Raw genomic sequence first — 25129 nt, forward strand, 5'->3', positions numbered from 1 at the left:
GGGGCAGCGTGGGGGTGAGCCTTTGTGGGGGGGGTGGGGGGGGGCTTCTGCACGTCCCCCACGCCCTCTGCCCCCTCGCAGCGCGCCAGCCCGCCGCTGCGCCCTCTGCAACTGTGGGGACTGGAGCCTGCACGGGCAGCGGGAGCTGCAGCGCTTCGAGCCGGAGCCCGACTGGCCCGAGCGCCTGGGGGGGCTCGAGCCCCCCGAGGGTCCCGGCGAAGCCCCCAGGGAGCTGGAGCCGGCGGGCGATGACCTGGCGCAGGTTGGGTTCTCCGAGCGAGTGTCTGCGGCGCAGCTCTTCGAGCCGACGGGTGAGTGGGGGTCCCGTGGGGGTCCCGTGGCCCCGTGGGGGTCCCAATCCCGTGGGGGGTCCCGGTCCCTGACGCCCCCTTCCCCGCAGGGCACTGCTGGGTTCACCGCTGGTGCGCAGCCTGGTCCGCCGGCGTGGAGCGTGCCGCGGCGGGGCTGGCCGGCGTGGGCAGAGCTGTTTTCTCAGGGATCTCACAGGTGAGCGGCTCCCGGGGAGGGAGCGGGGGATCCTGGGGGGGGTGGGGGGGGCAGCATTCCCCCCCCCCACACACCTCATCCCCAGCCTTGACCCCGCCGGGCTGCTCCCCTTCCAGAAATGTGAACACTGTCGGCGGAGGGGGGCCACCATCCCGTGCTGGGCGGCCGGCTGCCCCCGGCTCTACCACTTCCCCTGCGCCGCCGCCAGCGGCTCCTTCCAGTCCATGAAGACTTTTCGGCTCCTGTGTCCCGAGCACGTGGCCGAGGCGGCGCGGATGGGTGCGTGCGGCCCGGGGTCGCCGGCCTGGGTGCTGGGTCCTGCTCCCGAGGGGGCACGGAAGCAGAACCGGGCCTCGGGGCTGGCTGGCGGGGGGGGCTGCGGGGGCCCTGACGCCCCTCTCTCCGCACGCAGAGGATGCCCGCTGCGTGGTGTGCGACGGGCTGGGCGACGCGCGGGACCTGCTCTTCTGCACCAGCTGCGGGCAGCACTACCACGGCGCCTGCCTGGACATCGCGCTCACGCCCCGCGCGCGCTCGGGCTGGCAGTGCCCCGAGTGCAAAGTGTGCCAAACCTGCAGGTGAGCCCGGCTCCCCGTGAGCCGCCAGGGGCACGCGGGAGGACGGCGCTCACGGTTTTTTCTCCCCCCGCCCCCCCCCCACCTCCGTGCCCCGCAGGCAGCCCGGCGAGGACTCCATGATGCTGGTGTGCGAGGCGTGCGACAAGGGCTACCACACCTTCTGCATGGAGCCGGCCATCGAGGGCGTCCCCGCCGACTCCTGGAAGTGCAAGGTGCGCCCCTGCTGCCCCCTCCCCCCCCCCCCCCTTTCCTTGGGGGGCTTTGGGGGTGCCTGCCCCAGCTTTGACGCGCCTCTGCCCTCCCCCAGAACTGCAGGGTGTGCTCGGACTGCGGCCGGCGCCCGCCGGAGCTCGACCCCGGCTGCCAGTGGCACCGGAGCTACTCGGTGTGTGAGGGCTGCCAGCAGCGGCGCGGCACGGAGGGAGCCTGCGGGGCGCAGGGACAAGCCCCCCCACCGGACCCCGCGGCCCAGGCGTGAGTTGGGATGCGCTGGGGGGGGCGGGGGGGAGGGGGGGGGGAGTGGCTGGGTGCCCCCCTTGGCAAAAACGGGGAGCTGCTGGGATGGGAGGACCCTGGGGTGGCTGCAGCCCCGCTCCCCTCACCGGGTGCCCCCCATCCAGGTTGGTGGCCCCCGGTCGCAGCGAGCTGGAGGAGGTGCCCGTGCCCCCAGCCGAGCCTGAGCCTGCGGGGAGCAACGAGGAGCCGCAGCCGGGGGGGGACGCTGAGGTGGCACCCCCAGGCCATGACGAGTCTCCCCCCGATGAGCCACCTCTTGAGAAGAGGCCCCCTGAAGAGCTGCCCCCCGAAGAGCTGCCCCTCGAGAAGGTGCCCCCCGAAGAGCTGCCCCTCGAGAAGGTGCCCCCCGATGAGCCGCCGCCCCCCGAAGAGCTGCCCCTCGAGAAGGCGCCCGCTGAAGAGCTGCCCCTCGAGAATTCACCCCCTAAAGAGCTGCCCCTCGAGAAGCCGCCCCCCCGAAGAGCTGCCCCTCGATGTGCACCCCCCAGAGGAGCCGCCTCCTTGCGTGCTGCCCCCCGACGAGCCCCCACCTGACGAACTGCCCCTCGAGAGATCGCCCCCTGACGAGGCGCCCCCCGATGAGATGCCCCCCACCGAGATGCCCCTCGCCGTGCCACCTCTGGAGGAGCTGCCCCTCGACAAACCTCCGCTTGACAACTCGCCCCCTAACGAGCTGCCCCTGGACAAATCGCCCCCCGACGAGCAGCCCCCCGACGAGCCACCCCGCGACGAGCCTTCCCCCGTTGAGCTGCCCCCCAGCGAGCAGCCCCCCGACGAGCTGCCCCCCGACAAGCCACCCACTGATGAGCAGCCCCCCGAGGAGCCACCGCTGGACGAGCTGCCCCCCAGCGAGCAGCCCCCCGACGAGCTGCCCCTCGATGAGCTGCCCCCCGATGAGCCGCCCCGCAGCGAGCAGCCCGTTGATGAGCTGCCCCCTAACGAACCAGCCCTCGATGAGCTGCTCCCCGACAAGCCTCTCCTCGATGAGCTGCCCCCCCCCGAAGACCTACGCCCTGCTGAGCCGCTCCCCAGCGAGCTGTCCCCCGAGGAAGACCCCAAGCTGCCAGGTGAATGGGGACCCCTGCGTCCGTCCCGTTTCCCGTGCCCGTGGGGGTCTCACACCTGGGCCTCTCCCTCAGCCCGTTGCCTGTCCGTGCGCTTTGCTGCCCCGCTGGGGGTGCAGGGGGCGAGGGGACCCCTGCGGCCCCCCTCCCTGACCCCTGCCCCATCCCGCAGGTCTCCTCCCCGAGGTGGCAGTGGCAGAGGAAGCGCCTGCCCTGGCCCCGGAGGTGCCCTCCGAAGAGGAGATGGAGCTGGAGCCTGAGCCCTTGCTGCTCCCCGAGACCGCACCTCCGCCCCCTGCTCCCCCAGGTGGGTCTGGGGACACGGAGATCATTGGGGGGGGGGGGGGTGTCTCTGCTGCAGGCTACGTCACTGTCCCCTTCTCTGTACCCCCAGATCTCTGTGCTGTGTCACCCGCTCGCCCCCCAGACCCCTCGCCCCACGCCAAGGAGGATGAGGTGCCCGAGCCCCCCAGCAGCCCCGGCACTGCCATGGACACGGAGCCCCCTGGCTCCCCGCCGCCCCCCCTGGGCTCCCCCGCCTGCACCCCGGCCCCTGCCGAGCCCCCTGAGGACGAGGAGATGGAGACGGGCGGTGGTGAGGGGGGGTCACCGAGCAGCCCCCCCGGAGATGGCCCCCACATCAGCCCAGCCCCAGAACTAGGGCCCTTCCCGGGCCTGCCTGAGGAAGAGGAGGAAGAGGAGGAAGAAGCGCCGAGACTGGAGCGGGAGGGCACCAGCGGGAGCTCCCCGCCGCTGAGCGAGGAGGACGGGCTGGAGGAAGGCCGGGCGGGGGGGGACCCCGAATCCAAGGGGTCCCCCCTGCTCCTGGAGCCGGAGGAGTTGGGCCCCGAGACCCCCATGGAAGTGTGCCCGGCTGGGGAGAAGCTGCTGGAGCGCGGGGACGAGGGGGGCCCCGAGCCCCCCGCCCTGCGCCCCCGGCCCGATATCCTCAACGAGATCTCCAACCTGAGCCAGGGGGACACGAGCAGCAGCTTCCCCGGCTCGGAGCCGCTGCTGGGCTCGCCGGACCCCGAAGGCGGGGGCTCGCTGTCCCTCGAGCTGGGGCTGGCCTCGGCCGACGCCAGCCTGCAGAAGGAGGACGCCGGGTCGCTGCCGCTGGGCGCCGAGACCGACGACTCGCTGCTCTTCGAGCCGGCCGCCAAAGGGGACGGGGACAAGAGCCGGCGGCGCAGCTCCCCGGGGCGCTCCCGTGTCAAGCAGGTACGGGGGGGGGACCCCACCCCGCTGGGGCCGTGCCCCCCTTCCCCGGGCTACCCCGAGTAGGCGAGGGCCGCGTGCGCGCGATGGGGTGGGACGGGGGCCGTGCCCCTCTGCTGCCTCTGCCCCAGCCGGGACGCGTGCAGGGGGGGGGGGGGGTCTGGCCGGGTCGCCCCCAGCTTGCCGTAACCCCCCCCTCTCCCCTTGGCCCTAGGGTCGCAGCAGCAGCTTCCCTGGGCGGAGGCGCCCCCGAGGTGGGTCCCACGGGGGCCGGGGCCGGGGCCGTGCACGCCTGAAGTCGACCACCTCGTCCGTTGACACCCTAGCAGTAAGGCTGGGCTGGGGGCAGAGGCGGGGGGCCCCGGGGGTGTCCCCGAGCTGCTAGGTGGCAGGGCTGAGAGCCGAGAGTCCCCTCCGTCCCCATCCCCAGCACCCCGATCCCTTGGGAAGGCTCGGGAACCCTTGGGCTGACGGGTGGGCAGGGGTCCCGGGGGAGGCCTGGGGGGTCTGCCTGGGGCTGCGCTGCGGGGCTGGGGGCTTCACCCCACCGGTGTAGGGTTGGTGCGGGGCTGGCTTGCAGGCAGGGGGCTGCTGCTCTCGGATGTTCTCGTGCGCCCTGGTTTGGCACCAGGCTGTGGCCAGCGCTCCCCAAGCCGCGTGGCAAGTGGGGGGGGGGGGGGTGCCCTGGCCCCGAGCCCCCAGCTTTGCCCCTTGCCCTGAGCCCCCCGCTCTACCCGCAGCTCGCCGACGTGGAGAGCTCGCCCAGCAAGGAGGAAGACGAGGACGACGACGACACGATGCAGAACACGGTCGTCCTCTTCTCCAACACCGACAAGTTTGTGCTCATGCAGGTAACCGGGGCGCTGCGGGACGGGTGGGACGGGCGCCTGTCCCCCCCCCCGGGGCTCCTCTCACGGCCCCCCTCCCGCAGGACATGTGCGTGGTGTGCGGCAGCTTCGGGCGCGGGGCTGAGGGGCACCTCCTGGCCTGCTCCCAGTGTTCCCAGTGCTACCACCCCTACTGCGTCAACAGCAAGGTGAGGAGGGCTGCGTCCCCCCCATGCCAGGCTGTGCCCCTTGCGGAGCTCAGGCTGGGAGCTTCGGGGCGTGGGGTGGTGCTGGGCACGTCCCCGTGGATGCGTTGCCGCATGCGTTGGGGCGTCCCATGTGGCCGTGCCACCCCCGGGACCCCCGTGGCTGTGCCGAGGCTCACGTGGCCGCCCTGCCGCCCCCAGATCACGAAGGTGATGCTGCTGAAGGGCTGGCGCTGCGTGGAGTGCATCGTCTGCGAGGTGTGCGGCAAAGCCTCCGACCCCTCCCGGCTCCTGCTCTGCGACGACTGCGACATCAGCTACCACACGTACTGCCTGGACCCGCCGCTGCAGACCGTGCCCAAGGGGGGCTGGAAGTGCAAATGGTGCGTGGGGGGCCCTGGGGAGCCCTATGGGGGCGGTGAGGGGCCAGCGCTGAGCCCTCTGCTCTGCCCCCCCCCCCCCAGGTGCGTGTGTTGTGTGCAGTGCGGGGCGGCTTCCCCCGGCTTCCACTGCGAGTGGCAGAACAACTACACGCACTGCGCGCCCTGTGCCAGCCTCGTCGTCTGCCCCTTCTGCCGCGAGAAGTACGTGGAGGACGACCTGCTCATCCAGTGCCGGCACTGCGATCGGTGAGCCCCAGGGCTTGGGGGGGGGGGGATGCAGCCCCCTCGGTCGCCGCACGCCGGTTCCGTGGGGTTCCGTGCGCCTCTGCCGAGCTTCGGTGCCGTGCAGGAGGTTCGGGCTCTCTGAGCGTCCAGCAGCGTTGCTGGGGTCTCACCCCAAAGACTTCTGTTCTTGGGGTGTTTTCAAGTTCTGCGTGGGGTAGCAGCCCTGCTCAGGAACATATCGACGGGGGCAGCTTGGGGTTTTGTGGATCTGGTGTTTTGTGGGGTGACCTGGGCACGTGATGGGTCCCCGCTCTCCGCAGGTGGCTGCACGCGGCGTGCGACAGCCTCTTCACGGAGGAGGAGGTGGAGCAGGCGGCGGATGAAGGCTTCGACTGCAGCGCCTGCCAGCCCTACGTGGTCAAACCAGCCGGTGAGCACCCGGGGAGGGGGACCCCGTGAGGTTTGGGGTCCTCCATGAGATTTGGGGGCTGCGGGGGCAGCACGGCCTCACCTCCGTGCCTGCTTTTCCCCTGCAGTGCCCGCGCCTCCCTCGGAGATCTCCGCGAAGGCCAAGGAGCCAGGTACGTGTGGTGCTGTGCTCGGTGCTGCTGGCTTCCCGGGGACCTTCCCGGTGCCGGTCACGCACCCAGTGCCCGTTTTTGTCCCCGCAGAGCCCCAGTATTTCCGCTTCGAGGGCGTGTGGCTGACGGAGACGGGCATGGCGGTGCTGCGCAACCTCTCCATGTCGCCCCTGCACAAGCGGCGGCAGCGCAAGGCACGCCTGGGCGCCCTGAACGGGGAGGGGGGGCTGGAGGGGGGAGACCCCCTGGGCCCCGATGACAAGAAGGACGGCGACCTGGACGCCGACGAGCTGCTCAAGGCCGAAGGTGAGTTTTTGGGGAGGGGGTGAGCCGGGGAGGGGGGGGCTGCTGGGGGGGGGTCCCGCTGACGCTGCTCCCCTTTTGGCAGTGGGGGTCGAGCACATGGAGTGCGAGATCAAACTGGAGGCGCTGGCCAGCCCTGACCGGGACGTGGGGGCTGACGCGGATTCGGGGAAGGGGCTGGAGGACCCGGACGAGTGCAAGAAGAGGAAGCGCAAACCCTACCGGCCGGGTGAGTGCTACCCACGGCTGCTGCCCACGTGGCCGGGCTGCCCTGGAGCTGCCGTGACCCCCCCCCATCTCCTGCTCTGCCCCCCCCAGGCATCGGCGGCTTCATGGTGCGACAGCGCAAGTCCCACACCCGCCTGAAGAAGGTCCCGGCGGTGCTGGCTGAAGCGGGGCGCGAGGGGCTGAGCGCCGAGGGGCACCCGGAGGACGGTAGGGACCCGCAGAGCCCCTTCCCCGTGTCCCCGTGCCACCTGGGTGTCCCCAGGGGACGGAGAGGGACAGGAGGGGTGCGCCCAGGGGTGCGGCGATGGAGCCGTGCTCGAGCCCTTCATTGCAGCACGGGGACAGCCCCGAGCTCCTTCACGGAGAGGAATTAACGGGGCTGCCGTTTGTAGGGACTCCTGGGGACCTCCCTGCAGAGGGCGGCCTGGATCCGGGCTCGGCAGAGGGGGACGAGAAGAAGAAGCGCCGGGGGAGGAAGAAGAGCAAGCTGGAGGACATGTTCCCCCCGTACCTGCAGGTGGGATGGCGAGGGGACGGGGATGGGGACGAAGGACGGGGGGGGGGGACACACCGTGCTGGGTGGGGTGGAGGTGAGGGGATCGCAGCGGGCAGAGGGGACACGGTAGCACTGACTTCTCCTCCTCCTTCTCCTCCTCCTCCTCCTCCTCCTCCTTGGCTAGGAGGCGTTTTTCGGGAAGGCGCTGATGGACCTGAGCAGGAAGGCGCTGCTGGCGGCGGGCGGCGTGGGCGACGGCGCCGCACGTCCCTCCCTAGGCCAGGGAGCCCCCCGGCACAAGGGGGACCCGAGCGTGGCCGGGGCACTGCAGGGAGCCCCCCCCGACAGGAGGGACCCCCCCACGCACCCCCGAGGTGAGCAGGGAGCAGCGGGAGCCCCGGCCCTGGTGGCGGGGGCATTATTAGGGGGGGATCACTGGGGTACAGGGACCCGCTGTGGGCACTGGGGGGGCGTCGGGGGACAGCGAGCTGTGGGTCGGGGGGCACTGGGGAGGGACCGGGGGACAACAAGGTGTGGGTCGGGGGCTACAAGGGGGTCGGGGGACACTGGGGGGTTGCCTCCCCTCCCAGCCAGGCAGCCCGGCCCTGCTGAAGCCTGGTGCTTGGCAGGGGACGACAGCACCGACGGCAGCGCCACAGCCCCCGATGACGATGGCAAGGACGACACAAAGGCCGAGGACCTGGGTGAGCCCTGGGACGACCCCCCCAGGACCCCTTTGCCCCCGGTCGGGGCTCGTTAGGAGCATCCAGGGGCCTTTGAGGAGCAGCCTAGAGCTCTAGGCAGGGCGGAAAGTAGTGCCCCTGGGTGGGGTGGCGCTCTGCGTGCCCTGGAGGTGTAGGGGCTGCTGTCTGCGCAATGGGGCTGGGGGCTGTGGGGGGTTGCGGGGGCCTGGAGGGGTCCTGGGGGGAGGTCCCAGACTGGCCACCGAGGGCATCACGCTCACTGCTCCCTGCAGGGACCGACGACCCCAAGAACTCCCCAGACCCCGGGGACGCCGAGAAGCCGGCCACCCCCGGGGAGGGCGCGCTGAGCTCCGACCTCGACAAGATCCCCACGGAAGGTGAGGGTCCCCCAGGGTCCCCCCGTCACCGCTGGGGGGCAGGGGGCCAGGACGCCCCCCCCTCCCCCCCATTCCTTCCCCAGCTCCCGGCGGTGGGGCTCAGCTCCCCCCTGTCCTCCCGCAGAGCTGCCCAAGATGGAGAGCAAGGACGTGCAGCAGCTCTTCAAGGACGTGCTGGGCTCGGCCGAGCGCGCCGAGCAGCCCCTGAACTGCGTGGCGCCGGGGATGGAGGCCGGGGGCGCGGGGCAGGACCCCAGCCGGGCGCAGCGGCCGTTCCTGCCGGGAGACCTCCAGCTGCCGGGGCAGGGTGGGTGGAAGCAGCAGAGCCCCGAGCCCCGGGGAAGTCCCGGTGGGTGCAGGAGGGGGGCACTTCCCTCCCTTTGCCTTGGGAAAGCTGCCGTGCCGCGTCTTCCTCCTCGCTTTCTGCCCTGAACGGGAGCAGTGGCTGTGGCCCAGCAAGGGCTCGGGCTTCTGGGTCTTCCTTGTTGCTCTGGGAATGAACGCGAAAGCTTTTGGGGGGCGCGTGGGGTGGGGGTCTTGTACTGCTAAAGGCTGATCAAGTGGGCTCGAGGCCGTGCTCTGCCCGCCGTGCGACCGTCTCCTTCTCTCGCAGGGAGCGTTTCTCTGGGCTCGCTCTCTGGTGCTGTCTCCTTGGAGTCATATTCGGGAGTCTGCCAGTCCCCGTTCCTCGATAACCGGTGAGTGGGTGGCTGGGGGGGAGCGGGGGGCCGAGATTGACTCCTCAAGCAGAACTTGAATGCCCAGGGGCCCCCTTCTCCCCATGCCCTGCCTGCCCGTGACACCCTGTCCCCCCCCCGCAGGGAGCGGAGCGGCTTCTTCAGCCCGGATCACTGCGAACCCGAGAGCCCCTGGGCCAGCAGCTCGGCCACCACCACCCCCTCGACCCCCACGACGCCCACGACGGAGGGCGAGGGCGACGGGCTGTCCTACAACCAGCGCAGCCTGCAGCGCTGGGAGAAGGACGAGGAGCTCGGCGAGCTCTCCACCATCTCCCCCGTGCTCTACGCCAACATGAACTTCCCCAACCTCAAGCAGGATTATCCAGGTAGGGCTCTGGGGAGGGGCTTCGGGGGCCAGGGGGGAGGGCGGACGGAGTTGCTGCCTGGATAAGGGGGATCCCCCCCAGGGTTCTGGGTGGGCTCGTGGGGCTAACGCTGACTTTCTCCTCCTCTCGTGCCCTCTGCTGCTACCGGACTCCCAGACTGGTCGAGCCGCTGCAAGCAGATCATGAAGCTCTGGAGGAAGGTCCCCGCCACGGACAAAGCCCCCTATTTGGTGAGTGCCGGGGGGCAACGGGGTGGGTGGGGGGCACGGGGGGCTCCCCGGGGCTGCGAGTCAGCTGCCTTCGTGTTTTTGTTAGCAAAAGGCCAAAGATAACCGGGCGGCTCATCGCATCAACAAGGTGCAGAAGGTACGTGCTGGGGCGAGAGGCGCCCGGCGGCCCCGTCCTAGCCCTGGGGGGGGGACCTGGCGCCCCCCTCCTGCCCCGTTAGCCCCTTCCCCAGCCCGCAGGGAGGGTCGGCGTGCCGCGTCCCCACGGCCCTGACGGCCGGGCTCTCTCTGCAGCAGGCCGAGAGCCAGATCAACAAGCAGACCAAAGGGGAGGGACTGCGCAAGCCGGAGAGGCCCTCGCTGCACCTGCGGATCCCGGTGCCGCCGGGGACACAGCCCGTCTACATCGGCAGCCCCCCCGCCACGGGCGAGGGCTTCCTGAAGCCCCCGTCGGGGGCCGCCGGGGGGCCGGAATCGCCCAGCGAGCTCTTCCTCAAGCTCCCCCCCCAGTCCCCCGCCCAAGTGCCTTCGCACGACCCCTACGGCGCGGCGCCTGCCTACGCGCTGGAGCCCCGCTTCCCCTCGCCCCTGGGCCAGAGCCCCACGGCGGGCGCTGCCTTCCAGCCCTTCCCCGCTCAGCCCCTCGCCGCTCCCCGCACTCTCCCCGGCTCCCAGCCCCCAGACTTCCACCCCACGCCCCCCGGTACCCCCCGGCACCAGCCCGGCACCCCCGACCCCTTCCTAAAGCCCCGGTGCCCCTCCTTGGACAACCTCTCGGTGCCGGGGAGCCCCAGCGCCCGCCCTCCCGAGGCCCTGCTCTCGCCCCTGCCTTTCGGGGAGCAGAAGAAGGGCCTGGAGGTAAAGAAGGAGGAGGGAGGGGGGAGCCTGGGGGTCTGCTCGCCCGGCTACGCGCCCACCATGGGCTACGGGGACTCCCCGGGCGGCCCCCACCTCTCCGCCGCGGAGCTGAAGGCGGCCGACGTCTTCAAAGCCCCCATGACCCCGCGGGTTTCTCAGGTAGAGCCGCAGAGCCCGGGGCTGGGGCACCGACCCCCCGACCCCCATCCCTTGGCCCCTTCGCCCCCCAGCCACCCCGACCTCTACCGCCAGTCGCCCTACCCCGACCCCTACGCGCAGCCCCCGCTGACGCCCCGGCCGCAGCCCCCTCCCGAGGCCTGCTGCGCCCTCCCGCCGCGCTCCCTGCCCTCGGAGCCCTTCTCCCGCGTCCCCGCCAGCCCCCAGTCCCAGTCCAGCTCCCAGTCCCCCCTCACACCCCGGCCGCTCTCCAACGAAGCCTTCTGCCAGTCGCCCGTCACCCCCCGCTTCCAGTCCCCGGACCCTTACTCCCAGCCCCCCTCCCGGCCCCAGTCCCGGGACCCCTTCACCCCCCTGCACAAACCGCCCCGGCCCCAAATGCCGGAGCCGGGCTTCAAGTCGGTGCCCCTCTCGCACAGCCCGGCGGCCGGCGGGGGCTTTGGGACCACCCCAGCGGGTGAGCCCCACACCAAGGTGCCGGGTGGGCAGCAGCAGCAGCCCCCCTTCGCCCGTTCCCCCGGCGCCAGCGTCTTCCCTGGCGGGCAGCCCCCCATGCGCTTCACCTTCCCCCCGGCCGTCTCGGAGCCGCTCAAGGGTTCCCCGTCCCACCAGCCCCACGGGATCAACAGCCATTTTGTCCCCGGCAAGCCCCAGAGCTCAGCCTACGCCTCGTCCCCCGGTTTCCACCAGGCCGGCAGCCCCCTGGGGCCGGGCGCCGGGGCTGCCGACACCACCTACAGCCTCTCGCCCCTCCGGCCGCCCTCGGTGCTGCCCCAGCAGCCCCCAGCGCCCCCCCAGCAGCCGGACGCCACCATCGCCTTCCTGCCCCGAGCCGCCCTGGGGGCTGACAAGAGGGAGGAGGCGGCTGCGGGGCTCACGGCGCCCCCAAATCGGGACCTGGCCGAGCTGCCCGGCGGCCAGGACGGGGCCATGGCCACCATGAGCCAGTCGGAGCTGGAGAAGCAGAGGCAGGTGAGGGCTCGCCAGGGGGTCGCGTGGGATCCGGCTGGGTTTGGGATGGGCTGCGAGGGAGGAACGTGGGGCGTCGCGGTTGGTAATGGGATCGAAGAGAGCGCAGCTCCACGTTTGTTAGCCCTCCAGAGCTGCAAAGGGAGCACGGGCGCCGGGGTGGGGGCAGCAGCCAAAGGTCTGCGTTGGTTTGTCCCCGTCTCGGTGCCGGTGGGGTCTTACTCTATGCCTGTGCTCGCTCCTAACACTCTGCTTCCCCCAGCGCCAGCGGCTCCGCGAGCTGCTCATCCGCCAGCAGATCCAGCGCAACAGCCTGCGGCAGGAGAAGGAGAGCGCGGCGGCCGCTGCCGCCCCCTCGCCCGCGGGCTGGGCCCCCGAGGCCGGCAGCCAGAGCTTTGAGCTGAGCCGCGGCATGGCCGCCTACCAGCCGGCACAGGTAGGGGGGCACGGGGACACGGCTCGGCTCGGGGTTCGGGATAAACCGACGGCCGGGGTGACGCTTGTGCCCTTTTCTTTTAGGATAAGGGTCTTTTGGGGTCGCTGGCCACCGCCGCTGGCAGCGGGAAGCTGCCCGGCTCGGTCATGGTGCAGGCGGCGTTCGCGCAGGACGAGCGGCTCTCCCGGCCCCCGCCGGCTGCCACCCCGGCTGCCCTGGACATCAACGGGAGGTGAGCGCCCCGCACGCGGGTCAGAAACGAGCAGGACAAGGGCTATGTGCCCCCCCGGTTCCTGCTCACGGGACTTGTTCCGGAGGGATGGGGTAGCTGCGCGTCCGCAGGATGCGGCTGGAGGGGATCGGCACGCTGCGGGGTGCCCTGTGTATGGTGGGTCGGGGCAGTGCTGAGCTGCCCCTGACACCGCGGTGTCTTGCAGGGCGGCAGTGGGGCCCCCCCAGGCCTTTTACCCTCGCGGGGTCTTCCCGGCGCCGTCCCCGCAGCAGCACCTCTGGCAGCAGCAGCAGCAGCAGGCAGCCGCGGCCCTGCGGCTCCCCGTCACCTCCCGCTTCGCCCCCCCAGCCACCGGCACCCCCGTGGGCAGCCTGGGCGCCCGCCTGCCAACTCCTGCCGAGCCGGTGCCCGCTTCGCCCGGCACCCTGGGCGCACCCTTCATCGAGCTGCGGCACAACGTGCAGAAGGGGCCTGGGGGGGTCGTGGGCTCCCCCTTCGCTCCCCAGGCTCCCCGGCCTCGCTTTTTCCTGCCCGGGGAGGAGGGCGCCCCGCAGCCCCTCTGCGCCCCCGCCATGCCCATGCAGGCGCTCCCCGCCCCGGCGCTGCAGCCCCAGAAGATGCCGGTGCCCCTGCCGCCCGCCTCGCCGCAAGGCGCCGAGATGAGCAACAGCCACCACCAGCTGCACGCCAAAGCGGTGCCCCCCGTGCCGCTGCCCGCCCCCAGCCTGGAGCTGCAGCACGTCCCCCCGCGCCCGCTCTCCTCCAGCTCTGCCCTGCGCCCCGAGGGCCCCAAGGAAGGCCCCGCAGCAGCTCCGGCCCCGGGCAAGAGCCAGCTGAGCCTGGAGGGCGGACGGCTGCCCTGCGAGGTGCCGGTGGAGCCCGACTTGGACGACGACTTCGGCTCCCACAAGGACCTGGAAGACGACGACGATTTGGCAAATCTGAGCCTGGATCCGGACGTGGCCAAAGGGGACGATGACTTGGGCAACCTGGACAGCCTGGAGACGGCAGACCCCCACCTGGACGACCTGCTGAACGGCGACGAGTTCGACCTGCTGGCCTACACCGACCCCGAGCTGGACACGGGCGACAAGAAGGACATCTTCAACGAGCACCTGCGCCTGGTTGAGTCGGCCAACGAGAAGGCCGAGCGCGAGGCCCAGCTCAAGACGGAGCCGGCGGGACCCAGCTTGAAGCTCCCCGATCCTGGCGACGGCAAAGACGCGGCCCCGTCGGCGGAGAACCAGGAGGTGCCCAAGGAAGGGCTGGTGCCGGGGGTGGGCTTGGGGCCAGCTCCCTGCCCGCCTGGAACCGCGCTGGCACCCGAGCCAGCCTTCAAGGCGCAGGGTTTGGAGGCGAAGGCGCTGCCCACCGACGTCAAGCCCAAGCTGGAGGAAGGCTGCCTGAAGACATCGCCCTGCCAGTTCACCGCCGGTGGCCCCGAGCGGCTCCCAGTTCCCGTCAAGTCGGAGGCCCTGCAGGGCACGGATAAGATCTCTGCCTCTTTGGGGCTGACCCTCAAGCCCGGCCAGACCCTCCTGAGCCCCGGCGCCGGCCCTGCTCGCCTCGGCTTGACTCATTTCCCAAACAGCGGCTCTGTGCTGGAGAAGGACCCTTATGCTGGCCCTGGCCGCGGGCTGGCCCCTGCCCAGCTGGGCAGCCAGAGCAACCCTTTGCTGGAGAAGTTTGAGCTCGACAGCAGGGCGCTGGGCTTGGGCAGCGCCCGGCACTCGCCAGCCGATGACCTGGACAAAATGGAGAGCTCGCTGGTGGCCAGCGAGCTGCCGCTGCTCATCGAGGACCTGCTGGAGCACGAGAAGAAGGAGCTGCAGAAGAAGCAGCAGATGTCAGCCCACCTGCCCCGGGGCACCCCACACCTCCCGGCCCCAGGGCACCCCATGCTGCATGCGGCGGCGGCCGGGCAGCCCCTGGAGGCGCAGCCGCCCCGCCTGGGCACCCCGCAGGCACCCCTCCAGCTGGGGCTGGTGGCCAGGCCGCAGCTTATGCCGCCACAGCCCCCCCGGCTCGGCACTCCCCAGCAAGGCCCGGCGCTGGCCCCCCACATGGGCATGGCCCCGGGGCAGCCCCACGTCCTGGCAGCCCCCCACGGCGTGCAGGTGGCCCTGGCGCAGCCGCAGCAGAGCCAGCAGCAAGTGCTCGTGCAGAAGCCGATGGCCGGGGTGCAGCCGCCCGCCCTGGGCCTGAAGCCCCCCCAGCTCGTCATGCAGCAGCAGTTGGCCAACAGCTTCTTCCCAGACACAGGTAGGGGCATCGCCTTCACCGCAGCCTGAATCCGGCCCCGGCAGCTGCGTGGGGCCGTCCCGGAGGCAGCCGGGGCGGTTGGGTTGTCTTTTTGGGGCATGGGGGCTCTCGTGGGTTGGGGACGTGGTGCGGCAAAGGGTGAATTCCTTCCCAATTCTTGCAGACCTGGATAAGTTTGCTGCCGAGGACATCATGGACCCCATTGCCAAGGCGAAAATGGTGGCGCTGAAGGGCATCAAGAAGGTGATGGCCCAGGGCAGCATCGGGGTGGCCCCGGGCATGAACAGGTAAGGGAAGGGGCACGGCAGGCAGCGGGGCATGGGGTGGGCGAGGGCGCATCGGCCTCGGCTCATCCCTTCTCCCTGCGCCTCCCCAAAGGCAACAGGTTTCCCTGCTGGCTCAGCGGCTCTCGGGAGGCCCGGCCGTGTCGGAGATGCAGAACCACATGCTGGCGGGGAGCGGGCAGGTGAGCAGGGGGCGCAGGGGGACGGGTCCCCCCCAGGGCTGCCTGGCTGTGAGGGGTAGGGTCCCTGCTGGGCAGGAGCTGCACCAGCCAGCAGCTTCATGGTCCCCTGGGGAGCTGTGGGGAGGAGACAGGGACACCGAGGAGGGGGCACAGCGCGGCACACGTCACCGACGCTCCCCTCTGTGCCAGGAACGGAGCGGCACCGACCCAACGCAGGCTCGCCCCAACCCCCCCACCTTCGCACAAGGCGTCATCAGTGAGTACCGAAACGGCATGGAGAGGGGGCAAGGCCTCATCCTGCCCGCACGGGCTGGGCTGAGCTGGGCTCCGGAGCTGGGGACCCTGCTGAGCCGAGCCCTCTCCCCGCTCCCGCAGACGAGGCCGACCAGCGGCAGTACGAGGAGTGGCTCTTCCACACGCAGCAGCTCCTGCAGATGCAGCTGAAGGTGCTGGAGGAGCAGATCGGGGCGCACCGCAAGTCGCGCAAGGCGCTCTGCGCCAAGCAGCGCACCGCCAAGAAGGCCGGCCGGGAGTTCCCCGAGGCCGACGCCGAGAAGCTGAAGCTGGTTACGGAGCAGCAGAGCAAGATCCAGAAGCAGCTGGACCAGGTGGGGCTCCGCGGGCGGGCGGGTGGGCTCCCCGTCTTTTTGCGGGGTGCCCCGGTGCTAACGCCCCCCTGTCCCGTCCCCCCCCCCACCCCGCAGGTGCGGAAGCAGCAGAAGGAGCACACCAACCTCATGGCCGAGTACCGCAACAAGCAGCAGCAGCACCAGCACCAAGCCTCGGCCGTCATGGCCCTGAGCCCTTCGCAGAGCCCCCGCCTGATGTCCAAGCTCCCCGGGCAGCTCCTCTCGGCGCACGGCGTCCAGCAGCCGCCGGGGGCCGTGGTGGGTGCCCAAGGCCTTGGCCAGCAGCCGGGGCAGCCCGGGGGGCTGCGCCTGCCCCAGGGCGGCGTGTCCATGGCCGTGCAGCAGGGCCTGTCCTTCATGGGCCAGCAGGCGGTGGGGAACGCCCCGGTGCCCGGCACCTCCAACGCTTTCTTCCCCGGGAACCCTGCGCTCCGCGGGCTGGCCGCCGACAGCCGTCTGATGCAGGAGAGGCAGCTTCAGAGGATGCAGCTGGCCCAGAAACTGCAGCAGCAGCAGAATATGCTGGGGCAGGTGTCCCTGCAGCAGCAGCAACAGGGCGTCATGGGACAGGCGTCCATGCAGCAGTCGGGTGTGATGGGGCAGGCGTCGATGCAACAAGCAGGCGTCATGGCGCAGGCGTCGATGCAGCAAGCGGGTGTGATGGGACAGGCGTCGATGCAGCAGCCGGGCGTCATGGGGCAGGTGTCGATGCAGCAAGCAGGTGTCATGGGACAGACTTCAATGCAGCCACAGGGCATCATGGCCCAGACTTCAATGCAGCAGCCCGGCGTCATGGCACAGACACCGATGCAGCAGCCGGGCGTCATGGGACAAACTTCGATGCAGCAGCCGGGCGTCATGGGACAAACTTCGATGCAGCAGCCGAGTGTCATGGGACAAGCCTCCATGCAGCAGCCGGGTGTCTTGGGACAAGGTTCAATGCAGCAGCCCGGCGTCATGGCCCAGACTTCGATGCAGCAGCCCGGTGTCATGGGACAAGCCTCGATGCAGCAGCCGGGCGTCATGGCCCAGACCTCGATGCAGCAGCCGGGCGTCATGGGACAAGGCTCGATGCCCGCAGCCATGGTAGGGCAGCAGCAGGCGGCAGCAGCCCCGCAGCCGGGGGCCGTGGGGCAGCCCATGGTGCCGAAGCAGCCGGCGGTGATGGGCAGCCAGCAGAGCCTGCTGGTGCAGCAGCTCTCGCCCCAGCAGCAGCAGCAGCAGCCGGGCTTGCTGGGCCACGCGCCGGGGCTGCAGCACCAGGCGGTGCTGGGCCACCCCGCGCCCCAGCGCCAGGTCCTTCTTGCCCAGCACCAGCAGCGGGTGCTGGGGTCGCCCCAGCTGGCGCCGCAGCCTCCGGGGATGCTGGGGCACCGCCTCGTGCTCTCCCAGCAGCTTGGGCAGGCGCGGGCGCTGCTGGCCCCGCAGCAGCAGAACTCGGCAGCCGCCCAGCCGGGCCTCCTGGGGTTGGGCCAGGGGCAGCCCCCCATCCAGCACTTTCAGCAGCATGGGGCGATGGGCCAGGCTCCCTCCGTGCTGCACCTGAGTCAGGGAATGCAGCCGGCCCCGGTGGTCCTGGCTGCCAAGGACCAGCCCGGAGGAGCAGATGGCAGCGCCCTGCCCGCTGAGGGCAGCGAGAGCGGGGGGCAGCTGCACGGAGGGGGCCCTCAGGAGCAGCAGCAGGGAGCCCTCAACCCCCCAGGGCTGGGGGGGCCGGAGCCCCAAGCCCCCAAGCACCAGGCTGAGCTGGGGCAGGGTCAGCAGCTCCTCTTGGGCTCCCCGCAGCCGGGCGTCCTGGGCTCCCTGCCTGCCCAACCGGGGCTGCGGGCAGCTACTGCACCGGGCCCCTTGTTAGCCCCACCGCAGAGCCCCGGGGCCCCGCGCCCCGAGCTGCCCCAGCTGCACGGGGACACCGCTGGGGCTGCGGAGCCGCAGACGGGCTGCGGGACGGGCAAGGTGCCAGCAGGCTCATTGCAGGGCCAGCCGCAGCCCCCCCGGCTCCAGAGTCCTGGGCAGCCCAAAGCAGGGCCAGCGCCGCAGCCGGGGGCCACCGCCACCACCGCGCTGTCCCCAGGCCTCCTGGGGCAGGTGCCGGGGCCGGTGATGGGCCAGATCCGGGCTCAGCTCCAGGGCGTCCTGGCCAAAAACCCGCAGCTGCGGCACCTCACGCCCCAGCAGCAGCAGCAGCTCCAGGCCCTCCTGGTGCAGCGGCACCAGCAGAGCCTGCTGCAGCAGAGCCAGGCGCTCCGGCAGCCCGGCCCCTTCCCCGGGCAGGCCCCGGAGCACAGCCCCCAGGCTCGCCAGCCACCTCCCCGCCCGCTGGGACCCCTCTTCCAGGCCCGGCCGGGTGCCCCGGCAGAGGAGCAGGGTGCGGGCGGGCAGGCACGGGGGCAGCCCCCCACCAGCGCCCCTCAGCAGCCTCTGGCGGAGCTGGTGCAGGCAGCCCTGGCTGCCCGTGGCCCCCAGCCTGGCCTCGTCCGGCTCCCCACACCGCCGGCCCCCTCGCCCCTGGGCACGGGCTGCATCCCCCAGCACCTGGCCAGCCCCGAGCAGAGTCCCCAAGAGCCAAAGAAGATGTCACCGGGGGTCCCGGCCTCGGTCCCCAGCCCGGCGGAGCAGGGGCTAGCCCCCGATGCGGCGCGTGGCCCCTGGGACCCCGAGGCACCCGGTGCCGACCCGGCTGACCCTGGTGAGACCCACGTCAACGGGGCTGTGCCGGCGGGCGAGCCCCCCCAGGTGTCGGTGAAGCAGGAGCCGAAGGAGGAGGCGGCAGCGGCGCAAGGCGAGCTGGAGGGGGATGAGGCAGCCAGGCTGGAGGCCAACGGGGAACCCGGGGCTGCCCAAGCCAGCAGCCCGCTGGTGCCGGGTGGCCGCTCCGAGGCCGGTCACCTCCTGCTGCAGAAGCTGCTGAGGGCCAAGAACGTGCAGCTCTCGGCGCAGTGCCCGGGCGAGCTCAACGGGCACGCCGAGGGCCGGGGCACCGGGATGGAGCCGCGGCCGCAGTCGGTGCTGTTGGGCCGGGAGGTGAGCAGGGTGCTGCGGGATGGGGCCGGGCACAGAGAGCCCCCGGGGTTGCGCTCAGCACGGCTCCCGTTCCTCTTTTCCTCCCCAGGACCCCTCCATCGCCCGCAAGCCAGCAGCCACCAAACCCAAGCGGGTGCAGAAGGGGAACGAGCGGGTCCCGGCCTCCCGCAAGAAGCTGCGCAAGGACGAGGGGCTGCGGCCCGGCGAGGCGCTGATGAAGCAGCTCAAACAGGTACGGAGAGGGGGGCCAGGGAAGCGGCGTGGGGCCGTCCCCGTCCTCTTCCCCCACGCTCACCGCTCTGCCCCCAGGAGCTCTCGCTGCTGCCGCTGACGGAGCCGACCATCACGGCCAACTTCAGCCTCTTCGCGCCCTTCGGCAGCAGCCCCATCAACGGCAAGAGCCAGCTGCGGGGCGCCTTCGGCAGCGCCGTGCTGGACAGCGTGCCCGACTACTACTCCCAGCTGCTCACCAAGGTGAGGGGGGAGGCTGCAGCCGTGTCCCCTGCCCCGATATGGGGGCCCTGGGGCGCCGCAGCGTGCTCACACCCCGCTGTCCCCCTCCCCAGAACAACCTCAGCAACCCACCCACGCCGCCCTCCTCGCTGCCCCCCACGCCGCCCCCCTCCGTGCAGCAGAAGATGGTGAACGGCGTCACGGCCCCCGAGGAGCTGGGCGAGCAGCCCAAGGACGCCGACCCGGCCCGCGAGCCCCATGGCCAGAAAGGTGAGCCTGGACGGTGCTGGGTGGCTTCCCCCCCGCCACCTTGGGGGACCCCCAACCCCGGTGACACTTGTCCCTTCCCCGTGCAGACACGTCGGCTGTGGAGGTGAAGAGCCTGGACCTGCTGGCGGCTCTGCCCACCCCCCCGCACAACCAAACCGAGGACGTTAGGTGAGCCGCCGGCCTCGTGGACCCCCCCCCCCCCCACACGCACACCCCAGGGTGGGGGGGGGTGACGCCGGCCGCTTGGCCAGCACCAGCACGGCTGTGACGCCTTCGTCCCCGCAGGATGGAGAGCGACGACGAGAGCGACTCCCCCGACAGCATCGTCCCGGCCTCGTCCCCTGAGAGCGTGCTGGGCGAGGAGCTGCTCCGCTTCCCCCTGCTCAGCGAGGCCAAGCCGGAGCTGGAGGAACGCGTGCTGTCCCCCATCATCCCCATCATCCCCCGCGCCAGCATCCCAGGTGGGCTCGGAGGGGGCCCGGGGGGGGGGGGGGGGCACAGGCCTGGAATATACAAGGCAGGAGGGGGGCGGGCGGGCACGTAGATCAGTGAGGAAGGGGGCTCTGGGGTACGTGGACCGGGTGCGGGGGGGTGTTCATTTGGATCAAGTCGGGGTAAGGGAGGGGCAGGGGGGTCTGCAGGGGGGGGCGCAGATCGGGTGGGAGGGTGTCTGTGGGGCGTAGGGACCTGTAGGAGGGGAGGTGGGGATGGGTAGGGGGCAAGGTGGGGCAGGAGAAGGGTCCCTGGGGTGGGGTCCATGGGGTGCTCTCCCAGCTGCTCCCTGCACCCATGGGTGCTGGGTGCTCTCTGTCCCTGTCGCCGTACCCTGCTCTCTGTCCCCTGGGCGGTCGGGTGGGGCCCGCGCGGCTCTGACCCCCCCCCCTTCTCCCCACACCAGTGTTCCCTGACACGAAGCCCTACGAGGCTGCGGAGCCTTTCGGGGCACCTCCGGGGAAGGTGGGGGCAGCCGGCCTGGGCGCCCCGTGGGAGAAGGGCAAGAGCAGCGAGGTCTCCGTCATGCTGACCGTGTCTGCGGCAGCCGCCAAGGTGAGCGAGGGGATGAGGCCGGCAAGACACCGGGGGCACCGTCGGTGTCCCCGTGCGGTGACAGCCAGGGCCGCGGACCCATCACGTCCCTCTTCCATCCAGAACCTCAACGGGGTGATGCTGGCCATGGCCGAGCTGCTGAGCGTGAAGATCCCCAGCTCCTACGAGGTGCTGTTCCCGGACGGCCCCATGCGAGCGGCCGTGGTCGAGGCTAAGAAGGTGGAGGTGGACGTGGCCGGTGAGCGTCCGCCTTGTCCCTCGTCACCACGGGTCCCTTGTCCCCAGGCCGGGCGCCCCGTGTCCCCGTGCTGGATGCCCCGTGACAGGCTGTCTGTCACAGGGATGCTGGGGGGCAAGGAGAAGGCGGCGCTGGCCGGGAAGGTGCCGGAGAGCAGCTCGGAGTGGCTGAAGCAGTTCGATGCGGTGCTGCCCGGGTACAGCCTCAAGGGCGAGCTGGATCTCCTGACGCTGCTCAGACAGGTCAGTGGGGCCTGGGGTCCCTTGGGGGGGGGGCTCTGCGGCCATGGGAGAGGAGTAGGGGGGTCTCCGTGGGGCTGTGGCCATGGGAAAAGGGTTTTGGGGTGCCTGCGAGGCTACGTGGGGGCACTGGAGGGGGAGCCCTTTGGGACCGAGGTGTGTGGGGGCGCCTGGAGGACTGAGGTCTGCCCGTGGAGAGGTGCTGAGGCCCTTGTGGGACCGTGTCAGCCCGGGACCCCATGGAAAGGGTTTTGGGGAGGTCCTTGCAGGTCTGGGAACGCAATGGGGTGCTGCAGGGACCCCCCCACTGCGATGCATGGGTGAGATGGGGGGGATCTGACAGCGTCCCCCGTGCCTCAGGAGAGCCCCGTGCCCGAGAAGACCCTGCACCACGGCTACGTCAACAACGTCTCCAACCTGGACGTGCGGCAGCTCTCCGTCATGCCCCAGGAGCCCTCGCCCCCCTTGTCCCCCTCCGTCCCCTCCCCATCCAGCCCCGCCGAGGCCGCCAGGGTCCCCGACCCCGAGGCTGCCCACGAGGCGGCCCCGGCACCCCCCTCGCCACTGCCCCCCGCCCCCTCGCCAGCCCCCGGGGAAGAGGGGGCCGCGGCCCCCCACTCGCCGCCCCGCTTCAAGCCGCGCTCGCGGCCGCCGGAGGACGGGGACGAAGCCCGGCCCCGGCTGAAGAAGTGGAAGGGGGTGCGGTGGAAACGGCTGCGCTTCCTGGTCACCATCCAGAAAGGGGGGGCCAAGCGGGACGGCGACAAGGAGATCGCGGAGTTCATCGACAAGCTGGGCACCACGCTGCGCCCCGAGAAGGTGCCGCGGGACCTGCGCAAGTGCTGCTTCTGCCACGAGGAGGGCGACGGGGCGACGGACGGGCCGGCCCGCCTGCTCAACCTCGACCTCGACCTCTGGGTCCACCTGAACTGCGCCCTGTGGTCCACGGAGGTCTACGAGACGCAGGGGGGGGCCCTGATCAACGTGGAGGTGGCCCTGCACCGCGGGCTGCTCACCAAGTGCTCCCTGTGCCAGAAAACCGGCGCCACCAACAGCTGCAACCGCATCCGCTGCCCCAGCGTCTACCACTTCGCCTGCGCCATCCGCGCCAAGTGCATGTTCTTCAAGGACAAGACGATGCTGTGCCCGCTGCACAAGCTGAAGGGCCCCTGCGAGCAGGAGCTGAGCACCTTCACCGTCTTCCGGCGCGTCTACATCGAGCGGGACGAGGTGAAGCAGATCGCCAGCATCATCCAGCGGGGCGAGCGGCTCCACATGTTCCGCGTGGGCGGGCTGGTCTTCCACGCCATCGGGCAGCTCCTGCCGCACCAGATGGCCGACTTCCACAGCGTCACGGCCCTCTACCCCGTGGGCTACGAGGCCACGCGCATCTACTGGAGCCTGCGGACCAACAACCGCCGCTGCTGCTACCGCTGCACCATCTGCGAGAACAACGGCCGCCCCGAGTTCGTCGTGCAGGTCATCGAGCAGGGCCTGGAGGATCTGGTCTTCTCCGACTCTTCGCCGCAGGGTGAGCACGGTGGGGAGATGCTGGTGCTGCCTTCCTCCTCCCCAGAGCTGCGGTTGAGCCTCCGGCTGCTTTGGGAAGGGGGGAACGGGGTGAAAAGCGTCCTCGGGCTGCGGGTCCGTGGCTCAGCCCCCGCTCTTTTTCCCTTGGCAGCCGTCTGGAACCGGATCATCGAGCCGGTGGCGATGATGAGGAAGGAGGCCGACATGCTGCGGCTCTTCCCCGAGTACCTGAAGGGCGAGGAGCTCTTCGGCCTCACGGTGCACGCGGTGCTGCGCATCGCCGAGTCGGTAGGTCCCGGGGCTGGGCCGGGGGTGGGGGGTGGGGGGGTTTCCCCTCTGCAGCCCCCTCAAGAAAGGACCGGCGGCTGTGCGTGCCGGTGGGGCTGGGGGTGGCCGTGGTGCTGCCGCTCAACCCCCGGCCCCTCGGCTCCCTCCTTCGGCAGCTGCCCGGCGTGGAGAGCTGCCAGAACTACCTGTTCCGCTACGGGCGCCATCCGCTCATGGAGCTGCCGCTGATGATCAACCCCACCGGCTGCGCCCGCGCCGAGCCCAAGATCCTCACCCACTACAAGCGGTGAGCGGGGCGCCGAGGGCTGGGGCCCCTGGGAGAGCCGGGATCCCCCGGGGCACCCCCTCGGCTCTGACACCCTCCTGGTGTGTGCCCCCCCCGCTCCTTTGGCAGGCCCCACACCCTGAACAGCACAAGCATGTCCAAGGCCTACCAGAGCACGTTCACGGGCGAGACCAACACGCCCTACAGCAAGCAGTTCGTGCACTCCAAGTCCTCCCAGTACCGGCGCCTGAAGACGGAGTGGAAGAACAACGTCTACCTGGCGCGGTCCCGCATCCAGGGCCTGGGGCTCTACGCCGCCAAGGACATCGAGAAGCACACCATGGTCATCGAGTACATCGGCACCATCATCCGCAACGAGGTGGCCAACCGGCGCGAGAAGATCTACGAGGAGCAGGTGGGGGCCCTGGGGGGGGGTTTTGGGGGGCTGTGGGAAGGGTTGTGGGGGGCTTGGGGCGGCAGTCACCCACCCTCTATCCCCCCTCCCCCCTAGAACCGCGGCATCTACATGTTCCGCATCAACAACGAGCACGTCATTGACGCCACGCTGACGGGGGGCCCGGCCAGGTGAGCGTGGGGCCGTGCCCCCCACCCCCAACCCCTCCCCAGAGGACCCCCGGTGCCTCTCCCCCTCCCCCCCCAGCTCGGTGCTGATGCCGCCGTGCCCCCGCATCCCCCCACCCCCCCCCCGCCCCGCAGGTACATCAACCACTCGTGCGCCCCCAACTGCGTGGCCGAAGTCGTGACCTTCGACAAGGAGGACAAGATCATCATCATCTCCAGCCGGCGCATCCCCAAGGGGGAGGAGGTCAGGCGGGGGGCACGGGGCGGCCGGGGTTGGGGGGGGGTTTTGGGGCGCGGGGCCGTGCCGTGCGTGACTCCCTGCTCCCCCCAGCTCACCTACGACTACCAGTTCGACTTCGAGGACGATCAGCACAAGATCCCCTGCCACTGCGGAGCCTGGAACTGCCGAAAGTGGATGAACTAGCTGCGAGAGAAAAGGGGGGCCGGGGGTGGCTCGGAGCCCTCTCGGGGACGCGCCGGCGTCCCCCAAGGGCCCTCCGCCGGGGACGGGGCCCCGGGGCCACGGAGGTGCCAGGGCGGTTGGTGGCGGCCACCGGGGCACGGAGGCCGCCGGCCCGGCCCGAGCGGGGATGGACGGACGGACGGACGGACGGACTGGCAACTCAGGGTTTTCTTTGCTTCGTCCTTCGAGGAAGGGGGGGGGGGGCCCGGCGAGCCTCCCCTTCCCCCCCCCCCCCCCCCCCAAAACCAACCCCCCCTCACTCCCCCGCCCGCCTCCCTCGTGGCGGGGGGAGCCACGGAGGTTGGGGGGGGGGGGGAGCAGGAGCGGTCCCAGCGGAGCCGGAGCGAGTTGGGAGCCGCCGGCCTGGATTTTTAGAAACAAACCTTAATAATATTTGCTCGCTAATTACCAAGGTAACACAGACTCCTTGAGCTCGACAATCCGGGCTCTGCCCCGTCGTGCGCCGGCGGCGGCCAGAGCTCGCCTCGGTTCCTTTTTTTGTTTTGTTTTTGGTTTTTTTTTTCCTTTTTTTTTTTTTTTTTTTTTTTTTTTGCTCTCTTCTTCTTTTTGTGCGTCTCGGACGAGCCCCGGAGCGAGCGGAGCGACGCGGGAGGAAAAGGCGCGCGCGCGGCGAGGGCCCCCGCCAGACACAAGGAGCTTCTGCACCCAAACCTACCTCATTTCAAGTGTTAGATTTTTCGTTGTTTTTAAATGTGAGCCCCCCAACACCCCTACCCCCCCCCCCCCCCAGCCTCCCACGGGGGGCGGCCGTGCCCCAGCGCCTCCGGTTGCCCCCCCTTGGGACGTGACCCCCCCCCCCCTTTCTCCTCTTCCCCCCCCCCCCCCTTCTCCCCATCCCCTCTGTGGCTGCAGAACGCCCCTGGCGGGGGGGGGGGTCCCCTGGGGGAGGTGGGGGGGGGGATGCGGGGCACCCCTGCCCTCATGTGTGTCCCCCCCCCCAGCATTGCGATGTGCCAAGGTGCAAGGTGGGGGGGGGGGGGACAGGGGATGGGGGGCACTGGCCCCTCTCCCCCCAAAGCTGGGGGTGAGGGGGGGCAAAGGGGATTGCCCCCCCCCCGCCCTCCGCGCCCACCACTGGGGCTCCGCTGTTGGCACGGGGGGGGGGGGGGGAAGGTTATTTATCTATTTATACCTTATATTGTATATACTAGATGGGGGGGGAGGGGGGGCTCTT

At 71.0% G+C, this 25129-nt stretch overlaps 1 protein-coding gene across 1 annotated transcript; it reads left to right on the forward strand.

Moving 5' to 3' along the window:
* The first annotated feature begins 1950 nt into the window (after positions 1 to 1950).
* KMT2D (lysine methyltransferase 2D) lies at positions 1951 to 24164 on the forward strand. The gene is made up of 46 exons (XM_040539329.1): positions 1951 to 2668; positions 2838 to 2972; positions 3060 to 3886; positions 4098 to 4211; positions 4624 to 4734; positions 4815 to 4919; positions 5118 to 5299; positions 5381 to 5545; positions 5845 to 5954; positions 6061 to 6105; positions 6196 to 6411; positions 6494 to 6637; positions 6727 to 6843; positions 7029 to 7153; positions 7317 to 7506; positions 7762 to 7836; positions 8109 to 8213; positions 8338 to 8520; positions 8827 to 8911; positions 9035 to 9279; positions 9436 to 9509; positions 9595 to 9645; positions 9801 to 11513; positions 11773 to 11946; positions 12030 to 12178; positions 12384 to 14440; positions 14604 to 14727; positions 14819 to 14906; positions 15096 to 15162; positions 15282 to 15514; positions 15611 to 18559; positions 18648 to 18791; positions 18869 to 19033; positions 19126 to 19282; positions 19369 to 19450; positions 19568 to 19743; positions 20181 to 20329; positions 20432 to 20567; positions 20670 to 20809; positions 21167 to 22337; positions 22488 to 22624; positions 22780 to 22910; positions 23019 to 23304; positions 23401 to 23474; positions 23607 to 23715; positions 23803 to 24164. Exons 1-46 carry the CDS (start codon positions 1951 to 1953, stop codon positions 23893 to 23895), a joined length of 14826 nt encoding a protein of 4941 aa, XP_040395263.1. The 3' UTR covers positions 23896 to 24164.
* The last annotated feature ends 965 nt before the right edge of the window (positions 24165 to 25129 follow it).

This window comes from Cygnus olor, chromosome 29, assembly GCF_009769625.2.
Source record: "Cygnus olor isolate bCygOlo1 chromosome 29, bCygOlo1.pri.v2, whole genome shotgun sequence".
NCBI classification, from domain to species: domain Eukaryota; kingdom Metazoa; phylum Chordata; class Aves; order Anseriformes; family Anatidae; genus Cygnus; species Cygnus olor.

Coding starts and splice junctions, on each gene's coding strand:
- KMT2D (XM_040539329.1), top strand. CDS start 1,951: ATGAGCCGCCGCCCCCCGAAGAGCTGCCCCTCGAGAAGGCGCCCGCTG. Junction 6,638..6,726: donor GCGCAAACCCTACCGGCCGG/GTGAGTGCTACC, acceptor TGCCCCCCCCAG/GCATCGGCGGCTTCATGGTG. Junction 12,179..12,383: donor GCCCTGGACATCAACGGGAG/GTGAGCGCCCCG, acceptor GGTGTCTTGCAG/GGCGGCAGTGGGGCCCCCCC.